The 18181-nt window shown below is 42.4% G+C and overlaps 1 protein-coding gene across 1 annotated transcript in view; it reads left to right on the top strand.

The window, feature by feature from the left end:
* foxj3 (forkhead box J3) overlaps positions 1 to 18181 on the top strand; it is a 71016-nt gene that overhangs the window by 42259 nt on the left and 10576 nt on the right. The window contains exons 3-4 of the mRNA XM_083938942.1: positions 14325 to 14399; positions 17420 to 17503. Coding sequence (XP_083795068.1) covers positions 14325 to 14399; positions 17420 to 17503 — 159 coding nt within the window. The remainder of the gene's footprint in view (positions 1 to 14324; positions 14400 to 17419; positions 17504 to 18181) is intronic.

An 18181-nucleotide genomic window follows, 5' to 3' on the forward strand; every position in this document is an offset into this window, starting at 1 on the left:
ATATCGCTCCTGTAATTGCTCATTTGTCAACGTCACATTTTCAAAGAGCAGATTTCTGCAGCCACATTATTGAATAAAACTTGCTGTAATGAACGAACGTAAAAAAGAAACTGATGACATTAAATTGCGATGTCGATCAATGTATGCATTTCACACTTTGTTGGCAGATTTGCCAAAAGGAAGTTCCTCACAGGAAAAAAAAACGTTGCTGTTGTCTAAAGTAGTGACAATCAATGTTTATATTAATAATTGATCACATATGTGATAGGGGTTTCTTGGGAATTTTAAAAATATCACTTGCAACACTCTCAGCTCATTAATTTGGTTTAATCAAGCAACTTGCCTCGGTTCACTCTCATCGCTCTCACTGCTCCTTTTCCGTCCGCAAAAAGCCCTAAATAGCAGACCGTATGTTACCTTCCCAGCACCAAGTGGCTGGGAGACACAGTTAGCAACTAGATGGTGAACATAGTGGAGAATTTAGCCGCCAAAGAGCTAGATATTTTTCCTAGGAGCTTGTGGAAACCAAAACAGAGCTAAAAGAAAAATGGATGTTGAACTTACATATACACACAAACACGACTCCACATGAATGCTAATGCTACTTTTCTTATGTTGGATGTTTAAATAGGTTTGCCAACATGTTTGCCCTATCAAATGTGGTAATATGTCATACGTTACAGTTTGTTTCCACTGCTTCCAAGTGGCCAAACAGAATTAGTGGTCAAAACAGATTATGTAGCCAAGGGCCACTTCACATTTTGTGTTACTACAAAAATATTGTCGTGTGTGTGTGTGTGTGTGTGTGTGTGTGTGTGTGTGTGTGTGTGTGTGTGTGTGTGTGTGTGTGTGTGTGTGTGTGTGTGTGTGTGTGTGTGTGTGTGTGTGTGTGTGTGTGTGTGTGTGTGTGTGTGTGTGTGTGTGTGTGTGTGTGTGTGTGTGTGTGTGTGTGTGTGTGTGTGTGTGTGTGTGTGTGTGTGTGTGTGTGTGTGTGTGTGTGTGTGTGTGTGTGTGTGTGTGTGTGTGTGTGTGTGTGTGTGTGTGTGTGTGTGTGTGTGTGTGTGTGTGTGTGTGTGTGTGTGTGTGTGTGTATTATAATCCAAGTCGTGGTTGTAAGCCCTACAGCCTTTGCTCCACCAGCCACAAGGCCACAGCCTCTCCCCACCAGTTAATTGCATCTGAATTAGTCCATTAATGTGGCCGTGTAGAGGGATGAAGGGGTGCACGGAGGTGTCTGGCCTCTTTTGACCACTGCAATGTATTATTAATGGGTCAGCAAGTCTGGCAGCTCTGCATTAACTTGGCTAATGGACTGTAGGGTGGGTTTGTGATTTCCTTTCAGAAAGAAATCAAATCTAATGCATATTACAAAAAATAACCTTCTCAGGCTTTTTTCCCCCAGAGTTTGTTAGTGATAGAAGAGCAGTGATTGGAAATGAGACGTTGCTTCTTGCCGTTCCTTTGTGGACTTGCTCCCTGCTGACAGGTTACTGTGGGGAGTCCAAGGCTACATCGAGTTATCAACCTGTGTCTGTCATGGGCATGCATCGTAATGTACTTTGCTAATGAAAGGCTGAGTATCAGATCAGTTTAATAAGGAGAATGGAAAATAATGGCTTATTTTTGTCTCTGCTTGTAGCCTACTTTGTTCAGGAAGCTGGGGATGACAACAGAAAATATAAGAGTGAGTTGCATGCGGAGATTTAAAATAAGAAAATAAGCTTTCATAAGATTTCAAGCCGATCTTTCAGAAATGGACTCAACAATACAGGTAAAAGTAGATTTTAGCCTCCAGAAGCAGAGGAGTGCTCATGTTGAACATTTCCCTCTCTGATATTCAAATGTCATATTTGATTCTGATGCTAGAATTTCTTTAGCTGTGTCAATGTTAATGTTTTTTTTTACAGTCACTATTTGTTTCTCAACATTCAGCAGTCGCAAGAATATGACTCTGCAATAATAGAGTTAAGGAATACATGTGACTATTTTATTTATTTTCGGTCTGATGGTAAAATGCATATTGAGCAGCAACATAAGCCCTATAATGTTTGTGTAGACATGCAGGAAAAATAAAAGGTCAAAACGTCTCGGTTTTTCCTCTGCTCGATATAATGTGATATCAGTAGGACTGTCTGTTTTACATTTTGTCTTCCAGGCATCACACGTTACAGCATCAGTATAAGGATGTAAAATTTGCTCCTGGTTATTTAAGCCAACAAAGAAAAGAATATACATTGCAGTAGCACACCAAAGGATTTCTGTGCCATTACTTAATTTGTCTAACTCTTAAGTGGACAGTTGGCACTACCCCGTCACCATTAGTAGCTGCAGTCAGTTCTTCATTGTTAGTGGGCACTGTAGTCAGCAGGCTGCTATGAGCCATTGTCAGAGGATAGCATCAGAGGCTCTTCTTCTGGCTGATAATTAAGTGGCGTACTGACAAACGGCTTTCATCAGATCCCTCATGTGGAACTGAGAGCATGCGAAGGCTTTCAGGGAGGATAAACCGGAGGACGTCACTTTGCCTCCAATCTTTCATGGCCTTGTGCTGCCTCTGCAGTGGAGGAGGAAGGGAGAGGAAAAAGTACCCTGTGTACTGTAGCAGAGGAGAAAGTGCGAGCCTGCATCGCTAAGAGAACCAGACTCAATTTACAACACTGTGCAATGCGGCTCTCTTCGCTGATATTGACAGTACTGTACCAGTTTCCCAGTTGGTCTCAAGTGACCGAGCACACAGTATGTGATTCGTCTTTTTTCCCATTTGAGTATCTGTCAATTATTTTTGTTTCCTCGAGGCTGATAAAACTTGGGATGATCCCACTTGTTCCCATAAAATTAAGGGCAGAATCGGTGTGGCTGCTGCGACAGAAAACTTTTGTTTCCAACCCTAGAACTGTGCGTTGCAAACAGGTTGCAAACTGCCGTCTGTATCCTCAGCCAAAGATGGTTTGTTATCTAACGTTAGCTCAGCAGGAGCTAAAGTGGAGGCTGAGGAGCTGATGACAAGATCATTGATGATTTTCGATGTTGTGAATTACCTGAAGTAGAGAGCTACAAAGCAGTTACTGTTAAATATAATTCTACATTCAAATGTTTGACAAGCTGAGAGAAGTAAAACATGTAATTTTAAGATTTTCAGTAATGTAACTTTTATCCCTAAAGTTGTTTTTTTCCAGATACAGATGTGTTTTTAAAGTTAATTTAAAGCAAAAATATTGATTAAAATATTTGTCAATGGCACAGTTTAGTCCCGGAGAAACAAAGGGCTGTGCTTTCTTAATCATCCATATGATGACATAAAAAATATTAATTTGTTTAATCAATAACAAAACCATTTATTTGTCTCATTTACTTTGTAGTTCTTAACAAGGGTTCATTTTTGATGGATGGAACAGTGACCCCCGGAAAAGTATTTATGGGCCCAGTCGATCCCCTCCTAGACAATCCTGAATCAAACGGTGGGCGGATTCTTGATTTTCTCTAGTGGATGTTGCACACTTTTATTTTCTTCTAACTTGATTTTATATTTTATTCCTGCCATGTCTCAACCTTTTTGTTCCAGTCTGTGTTGTATTGACTGGTTTTCTGTTATCTATCACTCAATCCTGCCATCTTCCTTAGAGGTCTCTGCCCATCATAATTTTTCCTCAATTCTTTGTGCTTTATCGCCAATGACAACCCTGTCGAAGGTCAGAGATGCTCTGAAATAATCCACTTAATGGAATAATGCTGCACTTATGCACGCTGCACCATGCAATAGTGTAATAAGTGTAGCGACACCAGAGGTTGTACTAAGCGGTTCGACTGTGTACGATTCGGCTCTGAGCGAGTGAGTGAGAGGAGTGAGGCACAAATATCGGCAAAAGAGAGACAAAGACGGATAGCTCTCTGAAGGACTGTGATCAAATAGGCTTCATATGAGTGGCTCAGAGCCTTTGTTGTAGTGGGACCTGCCCTTCAGCGTTGCATTAAGTGATTTTTCCCCCCACAGCTTTTAAAATCTGCAGTGACCGCCTCTAAATTTATAAGGGGAATGCTCAAATTCCAAATTGAGCTTTCGTGCCAGGGCTATAACCTCGAGTGCACCTAAAAAATAATGCAGACGTTTTTTTTTTTTATTTCCCTTGAATTTCTGCAGTTCCATTCCAACGTTGGCCTTACAAAGCAGGTAGGGAAGGGAATGTGGGTGCATGTGCCGGAGTGAGATTGAGTTCAGAACATTTATATTTTGGTCTCTAACCCCATGCTTCCGTTGAAAAGGGAACATCCTTGGTTCAGCATTCATAAACGTCTTTTATGCCTCTAGAGAACTATGTGGATTTTTCTCTATTGTCTGAGCTCTATAGGATGCAGTATCCCTGGATTACCTTCAGCAAAATTACTTGGCAGATAAAGTTGTTTTGCATTCTTGATATCAGAATAGGCGAGTAAGCTCAACTTCTACTTACTTACTTTATGTTTGAAGGTTTCTTTAGTTAATGTGTATCTGACAGCGGTTAATAAGTAGACAGCTTGGTCTGATATTACCTGCTGTAGTTATCAGACATAGTCTAGTGTTGCTGTAGACGTATGTTTCTTTTATCTAGAATAAATATCGGAGATGGCTTTCTTCCACCGATGAGGCACATTTTGTACCGGTAGCCTCCCCTGTCTTTCGTCTTTGCCTTTCCTGGAGTTTGAATGTGTGGAGCCGGCCTCTGGAAACAATACACCTGTGGAGGCTGATGCAAAACCAGTGACCTCAGTTGTCATCTCAATTGGCTCCCCTGCAGTGGCAGAGGAACCTTGACAGCTTTTGTTACTTTTGTCTTTGTTCCCTGTATTTATTTTCATTAATTATAGCCCTCTAACTATCCTTAATGATAAAACCCAAACGTGTGACTTTCGTAAATATGAAAGGTTTTTTCTTTTCTTTTTTTTCCACTTCTGTCACTGTTCTCCTGATAACATGTTCTTTTTGTGTCCACACAACATGTAATCGCTTATCAAGCTCATTTTCTTTCTTGCATGTATTTCCCTTATAATATGAGCCAGTGAAAAATGGGTTTAATTTAGCCAAATACTCATTGTTGGGGGCGGGGGTGGGGGTACATTTTCCCCATAGTGTCATCTCCTTCTGTGCAAGTGGCTGTTGAGTTTTAATTACTATAATACCTCAATGTGCTACACCCGATGACCTGGGTCTAGCTAGAAAAAGTTTGCAATCATTTAGGTTTCCCTTCATTGCTTATTTTAATTTGTCTTTGCATTATATGGACATAGACATAGAACATTCCTAGCACAAAATAACAGGTTATCATGTTTCTGACACATTTTGACCTTCACATATATTTTTTTGTGGGATGCAAGCAAACTGTTTATGTTTTATTAAAACTACATGCCAGACAGTAAAGATCAGAGACTACGGGCAGGGTTTAAAACCTAGCATGCACCAACACATTACTACAAGATGCCAAGGGAGGCAGATCAAATGCCTTTGAAGATGGTTAAAAAAATCAAGTTGAAAATCGTTATAGTTGACTTCATTGGTATTTGAGTGTGGGCTTTGGGTCTCTTGGTAGCTTCACTAGATGCGAGAAAGCCTTGCTGTGTGTGTTGTCAGACTTCTTGAGTCTGACAGTATGGTGTCGGTGGGGGAGGGGCCACTGTAGTCGATACAGCTTAACTTGTGCTAAATAGAATTAAAATGCTTTAATAGGTACTTAATGTAAGTATTTTTGAAATTGAACACTAAGAAAACTCTCCAGACTTTTTTTTTTATGATTTTTGTATACATGTTGTGAAAGCATGCAGTGGTTAAACAGCATACAGCATCCCGTCACTTCTTTGTCATCACACAGCAGGTTTTCCTCCAGTCAGTCAGAAGAGCCTCATTCTGGAGGCCTTAGGGTCACCACCGTGCTCACAGCTAACAGGATTAAATCATCTGGTGATTGCTACCAATTTGTGTGTGTGTGTGTGTGTGTGTGTGTGTGTGTGTGTGTGTGTGTGTGTGTGTGTGTGTGTGTGTGTGTGTGTGTGTGTGTGTGTGTGTGTGTGTGTGTGTGTGTGTGTGTGTGTGTGTGTGTGTGTGTGTGTGTGTGTGTGTGTGTGTGTGTGTGTGTGTGTGTGTGTGTGTGTGTGTGTGTGTGTGTGTGTGTGTGTGTGTGTGTGTGTGTGTGTGTGTGTGTGTGTGTGTGTGTGTGTGTGTGTGTGTGTGTGTGTGTGTGTGTGTGTGTGTGTGTAAATGGTGCCTTGCTGAGCGATGCTGTGGCATCCCACATGCCTTCCCACACCCACTACAAATAGACAGCGAAGGTGCTACATTCCGTGGCTCCGGTGCAGCTCCCCGAGGCTGAGGAGTATGTTCTGTGTTGGTGGGCATGTCACAGGGTTCTTATAAAATAACAAAGGCCTACAAATACAGTAATCTAGCTCTCTGTGTTCTACTGTGTTACTGTATCACTTCTGATTCACTTCCTGTTTCTTTTATTGTGAGCTTGCTTGCTGCACTCAGTTCTTTTCACTCCTTACTGTGACAGCTTTCTTTCTGTCTTTCACTCTGTCTCTGAGTTTGGGCTTGGCAGAAAATGAAACTGTCATGTGTGCCCTGCTCGTCTCAACTCACTTTTTTGGTTCCGGTACTTTTCCCTTTTTTGTTTTTCCACTTAACTCCCTGGTGTAGTTGAATTCTCAGCTGATTGCCATAGAGGCGCTACATGAAACAACCATGCCATCATTTTCAACGCTGCACTTGCTGAATCTTTTCAACGGCGACCTGAGAAACATCAGCGTAGTTTTTTTTTGTCAATGAAGTCCTGTGTTGAACTAGTGATGTTCTCTCTGACCAATCAGTGGTCTGCAGTGATTTAACTCGACCTTTGAGTATCGGGTCAGCTTGCTTGGAACGTCAACAAAAGAGTTGCAGAAATACTGGAGGAAAGAGAGTGGTTCTTATGGTAATTAAAGTCTCCTTCCACTTAAAATTGTGTTTTTCTTATGTTTATGGCATCTGGTATCTGTGCAAAGTTTTCCACTGAGAGGTGTTTTCACATTCCTCTCCTGAAGGAGGAGATGTCTGTGCACTATGAAATTTGAGGGTTATTGTGTGATTTTTTTGATATTTGTAATTTATAATCAATATATTTATTAGGTTAGACATGAATCCTGCATCTCCTGTGTAAACCTGATCCTATGACAAAATGAATTGCCCTGTTTTTATATGATCTGTCACATGACATGAGATAATCCCAGAGAACACAGACATTTTTGACCTGTACATCCTGTTCCTGTAAAATCTTGTGGTGACAAGTCTGAGAGAATGCTTTGTCTGAAGGTGTCACCCAGCTGAGTCTTTGCCCTTGTGACCTTATCTGTAAGTTGAATTCCTCCTCAACAGTGAGATTGCTACTAAACTCAGGGTCACCCCTTCTGACTCTGAGCTTTGTGCATGAGACGGCAGGGGTTGAACTTATTTTTGTCTGCTGAGAAAAATACTTTGTCAAATAAACCACAAAGTAAAAGCTGATCCTGTTTGTTGATCTTTATTGAACAGATTCATTTCCACAACAATTTCAAACGTATTCTCGGCGAGCTTTAGTTGTTATGTCACTAATCCATAAACCAATCGGCGTCTGTAATGTGAAACATTATTTGACAATAAACGACATTGACACAACACCGGCAAAGAAACCTGAAACATCCAGCTCTGTCAGTACAGAGAGAAAACACACTGACAGTTACAAGCGAAAGAGCTAACAAACAACAGACACTAGTAATAGATGCTTACTTCACTTACCATTCTGATACGTCTGCTAGTGGACAATTTTAGTGCGCAATGGACAACTCTTCTGAGTCTGGCTCTGAATGATGCCGGGTCCAGGACGCTGAAACTATAACTTAGTTGCAGATTGCTAATGTTGGCTCCATGGGCAGGCAGCTCGGGCTCCGTGTCCCTCCATCCACCTGTGGGGCTCTGCCACTTCCTGTCTGAAGCCGGCTCAAACATGTAGGCCTATGGCTTATACTCTCCGATGGATTGAGTCATCTTGATGGGCAGTTTGTGCGCTTCTCTTTCACCTCAGGCCTTCCCGTCAGCTTTGTAGTAGCTACTAGAATGTAGTCAACGAAGTGACTGAACCTAGCGTTAGCACGAGCAGCTGTGGGCACGGCGATACCAGATGCAGAAAATCTCAACGAGGGAGAAAGAGTTGATGTTCTTCCAGCCCCTTCTCTGAGTCTTTTTTTTTTTTACTTTCTATGCAGAAAGAACACATTAAACAGAATGTCAATCATAGCGCAGTAGTTTGTAAATACTATAAGGTTACATTCAAATTTGGCATTTAAAAATGCTGCATTCTTCTAGCATGCAACAGGAAATGCTTCGTCATTTTGGATGAAGTTCTTGCATAAAGTAATTTCCACTCAGTGATTGAAATTTCGCTGTGTCACTGCTTTCTACTGTGACATCAGCCTCACTTTTTATTGATAACTATGGTCCATGTTCATGAGCACATACCGAGCCAAGGTTTTCCAGTGTTGCTTTCTATTTGTTTGGCTGTTGTTGTTTCACTCATTCATTCACTCACTCACTCACCCACTCAATGATCAGTTCTTTTCTGCCGTCTAACCATTCCTCCATTCACCAGATGTTATTTCTGTATTTTTCAAATAGATCTGAAGCAGTGGCTCAAGTCTTTTTCAGACGTGCTGACAGGTCAATTAGAGGTTGAGGTCCTATCCTCCAAGCTATGGCACCAGCAAAAATGTTTTCTTTGGTGCTTCTGATTTGCCATTCGCCCTCCTCTGCAGACACTGCATGCAAGATATTAAATGTGGCAACACAGGCCTGTATAATATTTTTACGCGGTTTCTTTCACTCTAAAAGCCCTGTGGTGCATACTATGTTCTATTTCATTGTGAATGTGAAGAGACATGTTGAGTTAATCCGAATTGGTATAAACTTAAAACAGGTGTGGTACTGTGATTGGGTACATAAAGTCACCTACAACAACTGTGCCTTACTCTGAGTCTGTGCATCTTTTTGCGCTTCTCCCCAGACCTGCTTTTTATTGGAGAAGTAAATTTTACTCAGGAATGATTTTTTGTCAGTATATTTTGTTTGATGAGCAGCTCCTGTAGCTGAGGTCATTAAAGTGTTTAACAGCTGGTCCCTTACACCATTCACCACACACTGCACTGCTAGGGACAACACTTTGATCACAAAGATGATAAATCTAGCAGCATCCAAGTTCCCCTCCATCTTGAGTTTAATCTTAACACTTTAAGAGAACTGCTAGGTTGTCATAGACTCTCATTTGAAAGGATTTAAGTAAACTGCCTTTTGTTGCTTTTTGTTAGCTGTGGAAAACATTAGAGTGGGCCGTGTGTTGATTTGTTTGAGCCCCAGCACACTTCATTTTTCCTTTTTAAGCCTCTTTGTCTTGAGGCATAAAGTTGCAGGAAGATGGTGTGAATGTGGTAACACCAGGAACCTACGGGGGTATTGATTTATACACGTTGGACCAAAGTGTGACTCTTCCTCTCACTCGGTTGCTGGTGTTCGTCCCTATGTCATAACCGGTATGTGTGCATACGTGTGTCTGTCCCAGCATGCCGAGTTTGCTCCCTTGGGTCCCTGACCGTGTGCACAGGGTGCCTCCTCCTCCCCAGCTGTGAGGAGCAGGGCTCTGACATGGCCTGTCCCTTTAGCTCACTCTGAACGTTTGACACGCAGAGCGCAGAGGTCATCCTGACCTACTTTCCCCTGGCGGCCCTTCTGCTGAGCTGCAGCGCTCCTCAGCAGGGGGGGGGGGGCAGCGAGGGCGGAGCTGCTTACGCCTCCACTGCTGTCCTGGTGTGTTAAATCACCGCCATTTGTTAGGAGACACGTACCAGTGTGTGTGTATATGAGTGTGTGTGTGTTTTAGGTGTGTAGGAGGCATCCCACACACACACACACACACGCAGGCTTGTGCTGAGGTAGGATATGAAGTGCTCTGTGGGGGTTGCAGGTAGATGCTGGGCAGCACTTGGGCAGGACCCCTGCAGTGAGCTCTGTCTGACTCACTTTGTGTATCACTGTTCACACCCTCTGACCTCTTCCACCTACTTCACTTCCTTCTGTGCTGATGATACCAACCAATCTAATACACAACTTATAGTCTACTGTCTTGAAGCGAACACTTTGTACTCAAGGAGCGGCTGCTCAAATGCTGACATATTGTTTATATGCTCAGCAGTAATTGGCCTTAATTTTTCATCAGCCTATCGTTGTCTTGCTCTCCCTTTTCCCTCCTACTCAGCAAATACACTGTGATCTATCAAATGCAGCGACTGTCGCTGTCACCTTGCTTTCTTTTTCTTCCCACTGCTGCCGTTGTTTTTTTTTAAGTCCTCTTTTGTTCTGGTTTATCTCTTCGCCTACAAATGACCCACAGCCTGTTAGTTTCATACCATAAATGTGTCTGGAAAGAGTTTGTCTGACACAATATGGGACGGCGCGGGCGCAGGGCCTGTCAAGAGGAGAAAAGAGCGGGCAGGCAGAGTTCATTAAAAAGTAAACTTCTAATGTAGCGGCGGGCCTTGGCTGCTTGACTGTATCAATGATTTAGGCCCAGCAGAAGGTTTTAATGGATAGAGCCGTCTCTGAGAAAGTTCAGCCGCTTCTGCCCGCCTGGCATCAAGTGACACACACACACACACACACACTCAGAGGCTGTGAAGGGAAAATGGTTTTAAGTACTTAAGTGTGTAAGGCATTGTACAGCATGCCTCACACACCCTCCCGCTCAGACACTCCCCTGTTGGACATGTCTCAGGATTTTAAAGCAGCATAGTCCCTGGCTAAATCGAGTGCCTCGTATCTTTTTGTCACCATCCACTATGCATGGTCACATTCACATTGTTTTATTCATTTGAACTAAAGTCGAACTGTGACACGCCAAGGGACAGAGTATGGCTAAAAGGACAAGGCCTGTGTAATGGTGCTGTCACTGCAGTTTGTGTAATGTAGTCAGGCTGGGCCTAGGATGAGGAAGAGCATCTTTGAGCCTCAGTCTAGGCAGGATCTTTAGTCCCGTTTATAGCTGTTTTTCTAGGATTGGTAAGCAGCATGGACTGGGAAGGAGCCGGCAAGCAAGCTCCCTGTGCAATGGCATTACGCATGGCCGTAAATGTTGTTTATCTTCATTAAATCACCTGAAAACAACACCAGTCTGCTCGAGTAAAACTACACAAGCCTCTACACACATCAGACTGACTGCTCATGTTATAAAAACAAAAAAAATTTAAAAATCCGAAATTGAAAACTAAATACCAAAGTCCAACCCTACCATTGTCATGTAGCACACAACAGGATATTGCCCATGTTAGATTCATTCTCACTTACTGGAAATACTCTGTATCATTGTATCAGGAGGCAGGTCATGAAGGGGATTACACTGTGGTCAGGTATCAGGTTCGTAATTAAACCTAACCCTAACCCGACAGAAGTTCCTGAATCTCATAGTTTTTACAGTTTCCTTCTTCGCCCTTGATGTTTTTTCTTATGTTTTTTTTGTTTTGTTTTTTGTTTTTTTGCTAGCCGCATGATAGAAACATAACCAACATGCCTACTCGCTCGCTGTGATTTCTCACACTTTGGGCTCAATCGGACATCACACAGACTTTGTACTAGGGCGATGGCAGGGTAAAGTCACTTCCATTTCTGATGAAACTGATTCAAACATTTGTGTTTTCACATACAGCTCCAAGGAGTTTTCACATCTGATTCTACAGATAAGCGTTTTCTGCATCACAGCATTGATCGCAGTGCAAGCTCAAGTGTTTCCTTTTCTAGGTTTGAAGATCTGATAACAGTGTGAGCAATATATATTGTGGTTGAAACCGTTCCATTAATGTGTTTTGGTGCGTAACAGAGGCTGTAATGGACAATCATGGTTTGTAAAACTTAAAATTAGAACAACTAGAACTAAAACAATTGGTCCATGAATCATTAGTCAATAGACAGAAAATGCATGAATTAATAATGGATTTATATTTGCAGTTTCATATGACGTTGAATGTGAAGATTTGCTACTTTTCTGTGTTTTTAATCATTCTAAATAAAATATCTTTGGGTTCAGATAAAACAATGGAGATGTTATCTTTGGCTCTCAGAATGTGTGTGGGGCATTTCTTACTTGTTGACATGTCCCAGACAAAACCATTAATCAGTTAATAGAAAAAAATCTTTACATCTTGAATTTTTGATTTATTGAAAATGGAAATAGACTTCACATTAGATTCCTGATTATCTTGTTTGTAGGCGTACAACAGTCGGATTGTATGACTTCTGCGTCTCTTATTAAGCTCTATCTCTTTTGTACTGTTGTCTCTGTCTGTATGGACTCACTTTCCTCAGCTCAGGTATTTGGATGATACTCTACCCGACATCTTTTGGGTATCAAACACTCATCTCTGTAGTCGTAAAAGGTGTATTTTTCTCCTTCAGAACAACATGCTATGGTTCGGTTATCTTGAATGTGTGTCAGTTATATTGTATTGGAGGTGGTTGGAGACAAAAAGTGTCAAAATGTCCTACGGCATAATGCACTTTTCTGCTGGCATTCTTATGTGCAGCATGTTGTTTGAGGAAAGTGAATATTATGACATGGAGGTAGCCTTTTTCATTGAGCATATAAAGGTTGAGCAGAGTAGTACAATATGATTCTCGTGTGTCAAGAGGTTCCATTAGACATTTTTCTTTGAAAACTTGAAATTTTTACTTTACATTCATTTTTGCAGATGAATTTCATACAATGAATTCATCTTTGATGGGATTCAAAGTTAGATTCATCAAACATTTTAAGTGCAACCCTTTTTAGCAAACAACTAAAAGCATGTTAAGTGCCACAGTGCAAGTTTGGTTCTACAATAAATAAGTGCTGGTTGTATACTCTGAAAAGTCGGGTTTTTACTGTGGCATAATAAATTATTTGACTCTGCTATCCTGGCTTCAGTGGGCAGTTCATTCCACCGCTGCTTGGCCAGAAAAGAATAGAGCCTTGACTGAGATGAGCGACCACAAGGGCATTGTGCTCCTTTGTGCATTGCGTCAGAGTGCAGGGTTTGGCCGTGGTTGGAGGTTTGAAGGAACAGTTCCCTTTCCTATTCTGCAAGCTAAAACCAGAGTCTTGAACTGGGTTTGAGCTGCAGCAGCAAGCCATTGTCGTGAAACAATTTTTGGGCATTGTAACATGAAATCTTTCTGAAGGAGCAAACTGCAGACTTTTTACAATCTTCTTTCAAGCCTATGGGGATGATAGTTTGATACTCAAAAGATAGATTTTTGGTTGAGATCCACTTTCAGAAAATATTCCCTTATGGCACAAGAAGACGATGGCGCCAGTTTCCCCTTCTATATTTTCTGTTGGAGAGCAGTGTTAGACGTTTTCTAGATTGCATTGGCATTTCAGAGTGATTTTAACGAGAGAGATTGACAGCATTACAACGAGGCTGTCATTATCATCCCTCCTGTGGTATAATTGCCTATACTGTTACTGAATAAGCAGCTCCCGTCTTTTGCACTTGGGGGTCTGTCTCTGTCTCCCTCTCTATGTGCCTCTCTCTCCCTCTGCATCCGTTTAAATCATCAGAGAATCCTACAGCTTTTTAGTGTGGCCATCTGTCAATACCACTCATAAAGTGGAGTGGAGTAACGTGTGCATCCATTGGTTCTTGTAAGCCCTCAGCTGGCCTGCCTCCAGCTGGTTCTGAGGGCCTCGCTGTAGCTGGTTAACCCAGGCCTGGAGCATCGCTCTCCAGCCCTTGTGGCTACTTCAGCCCACCTCGCCTCCCCAATCAGGCAGCTGGATGAACCTCCCTCTTCACTGCCGTGGAGTAGCTTGTAACACTGTAATGAGTTAACTTTCAGAATGATCTACATAATTTATTTCCTGCCCCCACAGGAGCTCGCTGAAGCATTAATTAATATCAGGCCCTAGTATCAGCAACCATCCCAGTGTGGGATTCCTTTTGGCTCCTATTTTTGGCACCCGAGGAATTCGATATGTTATGCAACCAGAATGCAGTTTGTTGGACATTGATGAAAGATATTGCTTCCTGTTGACTTTGTACACAGCTTGAGCTCTTGTGTTCATGTTTATAGTGAAGTCTGGACACAGTTGCAGGCCAGATCTCACGCCACTGAAACAAGTTGACCTTGATGACAGGAGCTGTGACTGAACCCTAAATGATACATGCCAACATGTTGTATGTCCTTGTTGCTGCTGGCAGTGATGTTGTCCACACTTTCGATGTGTTCACTTACCTCGCCACCTTTCTCTGTCTGTTTTCCCCCACAGAACTCAATACGGCACAATCTGTCATTGAACAAGTGTTTTCTCAAAGTGCCTCGCTCCAAAGATGACCCAGGAAAGGTGAGACATCTAAACATTATTTTCAATATAAACTAAGAAGAATGCATGCAATTGTGAAATTGAATTCACTGTTACAACATTTTTTTGGTGTGTATCATGCTATCTCTGGTAGAAAAATGTTACCTTTGAATGGCTGCCAGGGCTCTGACAGTCTGGAAATGCATGGCATGCTCATAATCTATTATGAACCTCCCACCCCCACAAGACTGCATTTCAAATGTAAGGACAGACTAGTTTGTTGGACCAGCACAGACGGCAGATGTGGGTGATGAAGACGGAGAGAGAGAGAGACAGAGAGAGAAAAAGTTTGTGGAAACTGGTGGAGATGGGGCCGTAACAGGGTGGAAGTCAGGACATTTCCAGAATCTTGTGTCCCTCAAGTATTTACTCAAGGTTGAACCTGAACCTACTTAGGAAAAAATATCAGACCCCATTTTCTCTGAACTCACTCCCATTTTTCTTCTCTGTAAAATGATGTATAGACCAACATGTTAATTTGACATTTGAATCTCAGTAGGACCACCTACAGTTGCTTTTTCAGCCAGATTTACTTCACAGTCTGTTGCAACATCAACCTGATAAGTAGCGTCCCCTAGTCCACTGAGTAGTTCATGAACAAGGAGCCTTTGGGCCTATATTTAGTCTGATGGCATGCATAGGTCTAACCATATGTAGCCTAACCCAGATATCATCCCGGCACTGTCAGAGCATACACTACATATGCTTAGGGAGCCGCACAAATAATTACACAGTCACACACACACACAGTCTCTCACACACACACACACACACACACACACACACACACACACACACACACACACACACGATCGTACACACCGACACATGCATGAAGAGCTACGCCTAGCTGTGTAGAGGATGGGGACTGAATGCTAATTTCATGTTTTGCTGTAATCCTCTGATATTGACACTCCTGGGAGCTGCTCCACTAAATACAAAATAATCTATTGCTGTATGGATCCCATTCCAAATGCATGGCCAACATGCTCGCATCCTTAATGTTTAATTTGGAATTTTCCTCACTCCCTTCCCCCCCGAAGACAACTTCAAAGAGGCGCTAGCCGCTCTTGATATGTTGCATCAATATTGTAATGTGGCAGGAATATGAGAACTGCTGGTTGGATGAGATAGGAGAGTCATGTCGCTTTCTGTCTGACTCGCTCTCTCTGAGATGGTGTAAGAGATGACAGTTGGTATTGTACATAAACACACCCTTTCTACCTTGGAGGTACAAATGCAGCCAGTGAACGCTACTGTTAATAATCTTCATTTTAGTTGGTCTTATGGCTCACTCTGGAGTCACCGGGATAACCAGTGTATTTGTTGTGTTTGTCCATCCTCTATTAACACACAAAAAGGGAACTAGATGACAAACTATATGTTGATGTATGAAAATGAGCTGTGTCATTTACGGGAAGAGAGCAGGTAGAGTACATCTGTTATCAGGATCTGCTGTTTTTTTTTTGTTTTTGTTTTAACTATCTTTACAGCAGCCTTTGTTTCATGGCTGCAGAGGATATTGTGGCTTTGCCCCAGACTCCACGGCACTCTTCGCTTGGCATCGCTACAGTTTATTGCAGGATATTTGTGAATAATTTACTCACTCTTTATATGTTTTTCTTTTATCCTGCCGACTCTCTTGGGGTGGGTGTAGGGAAATGCAGAAACTCCCCTCCCATGAGGGTTAACTTAATGTTCCCCCCCCCCTAATTAAAATAAATGCCACCAAGCCTGGCTTTGTTTCTTTGACTCCTAATTTTTAAACATCTGCCACTGCACTCCTGCATTTAACCCCTGCATCCTAACACAGAGCTGGATCACATGCAGAGCCACCTTTTCTCACCTTTACACACTTTCTACGGTGAGGCTTCATGTATAAAACACGGGTGGTTAATGAGGTTTCTGCTGCATTTTACTGTAGCCTACATCAATATGAGATGTTCCTTCATCTTTTTGTTGATTGTGCTGTGAATTATTCTTCCCTCTGAGGAAAATGTTAATTGACCCCAAAGCCTCGCACATATTAAAGCTTATAATTTTAACCCCCTGACAAATATAGGCCAACCCGGGCTTTTCTTTTTAACAATCGCAGCAGTGTGTGCAAGCTTAGAAAAAAAGAACAACAAAAAAAACAGATTTGCTGGCTTTAACCAGAGCAGACCATTATGCTGTAGTTATTGTATAGATACTTGAGATACAGCTTGTTCTATGGCCTCTCCTGTTGTTCAGAACGGAAATAACAATTACTGTCTCTGCTAAGGAAGTAATTTTAAAGGTCCCGCTCTCACTTTCTCTGGACAATTGAGATTTTATCAGGGGTCATATGAAATATTAAAAATAAATTCAGAAATGCAGGCCTCAGGGTAAAAATCTGTACTGTGAGCCTCGTTCCTGTTGGCTTCAAGGAAGAAAACCATTGAAAATAAATTAAATGGGGTACCGAATGCAAAGATAAATAATGCAGCATGGTTGTGGAATTGCTAGCTGCAGCCCAAGAGCCAGCCCCAACTGTTCTCTCATTGATTAGCCTTGCTCAGACCTCACAAGAAAGCAATACGGCAGGGCTAGTACTACCTCGGTTCTGGGCTGAGACTGTGGAGGCTTTATCCTTTGCAACAGTGCTCTGACTCAGTACCTGAGGCTGAGGAAGTACAGCTTCAGAAAGGCTTAGCATTCTCACCACCACCAGCTGCCCTCACCAGCCTCTCATTGAGAAGCAGCCGCAGAGGAGGAAAAAGCCAAGCCTTTCTTCTAACAATGCCCACCCACACGCTGCACAAACTCACAGCTATCAACTCAACTAAAGGCTTGGGCTGATAGGACAGGCTTTAGAAAAGCAGATGAGGCCTTTGATTTCCAAATAATGCATGATCTGAAGCTTGTGTGCTGTCATGTCAGAGAGGAAATGCCTCAGTCCAGTGCAAACATCCTAGGAATGTCATGTGAAAAAAACAATATGTTGTGTTTTATCAGCTCACTTATATTTCCTCCATCTGCAGGGCTCTTACTGGGCTATTGACACCAACCCAAAGGAGGACTCCTTGCCTACACGGCCAAAGAAGAGGCCGCGGTCTGGAGAGCGGGTGAGTCTGACAGAAACTGCATATTCTTCTGCTAAAGCTTCTGCCTCAATCTATACTAGGTTCAGTCTGTGCCTGTTTTTCCCTTTCTTTTGCCCTCCTTTCTCTCCCACTCTTTCTTTACCACAAACACACACACACACACACACACACACACACACACACACACACACACACACACACACACACACACACACACACACACACACACACACACACACACACACACACACACACACACACACACACACAGAGACTCAGTAGGAGTTCATATCCAGACTTTATGTAACTGCCTCTCCATGCTGCTTCGCTAGCCTGTCATGAAGTGGGGTCCTTATTAATAAACTATGCCCAAGGCAGCCATTACATACATTACATTCTGCACTCACTTTTTTTAACAAACATCAATTAATGCAGAGCTGTGTGCGCCGCTATTCTGAGCGGGAGCTTTTGTCTTTAATTATGGATGAATATCGTCCAGCGTTACGTATAGCTGTACAGGTTTTAGTGAGATGCTCAGATTCACCTGGCCCTGGGGCATCCCGACACAGTGAGCTCTTGTCTCCTCCTTCCCCATAATGTGGCTGACCAGAGGCTATGAGGAGGGGAAGATCCTGTGAGGCTGGCGAGGTAGACTGATGCGCCATTGCCTCTAACAAACTTAGCACAAGCGCAGAGACT

Source organism: Echiichthys vipera (genome assembly GCF_963691815.1).
Source record: "Echiichthys vipera genome assembly, chromosome: X".
NCBI classification, from domain to species: domain Eukaryota; kingdom Metazoa; phylum Chordata; class Actinopteri; order Perciformes; family Trachinidae; genus Echiichthys; species Echiichthys vipera.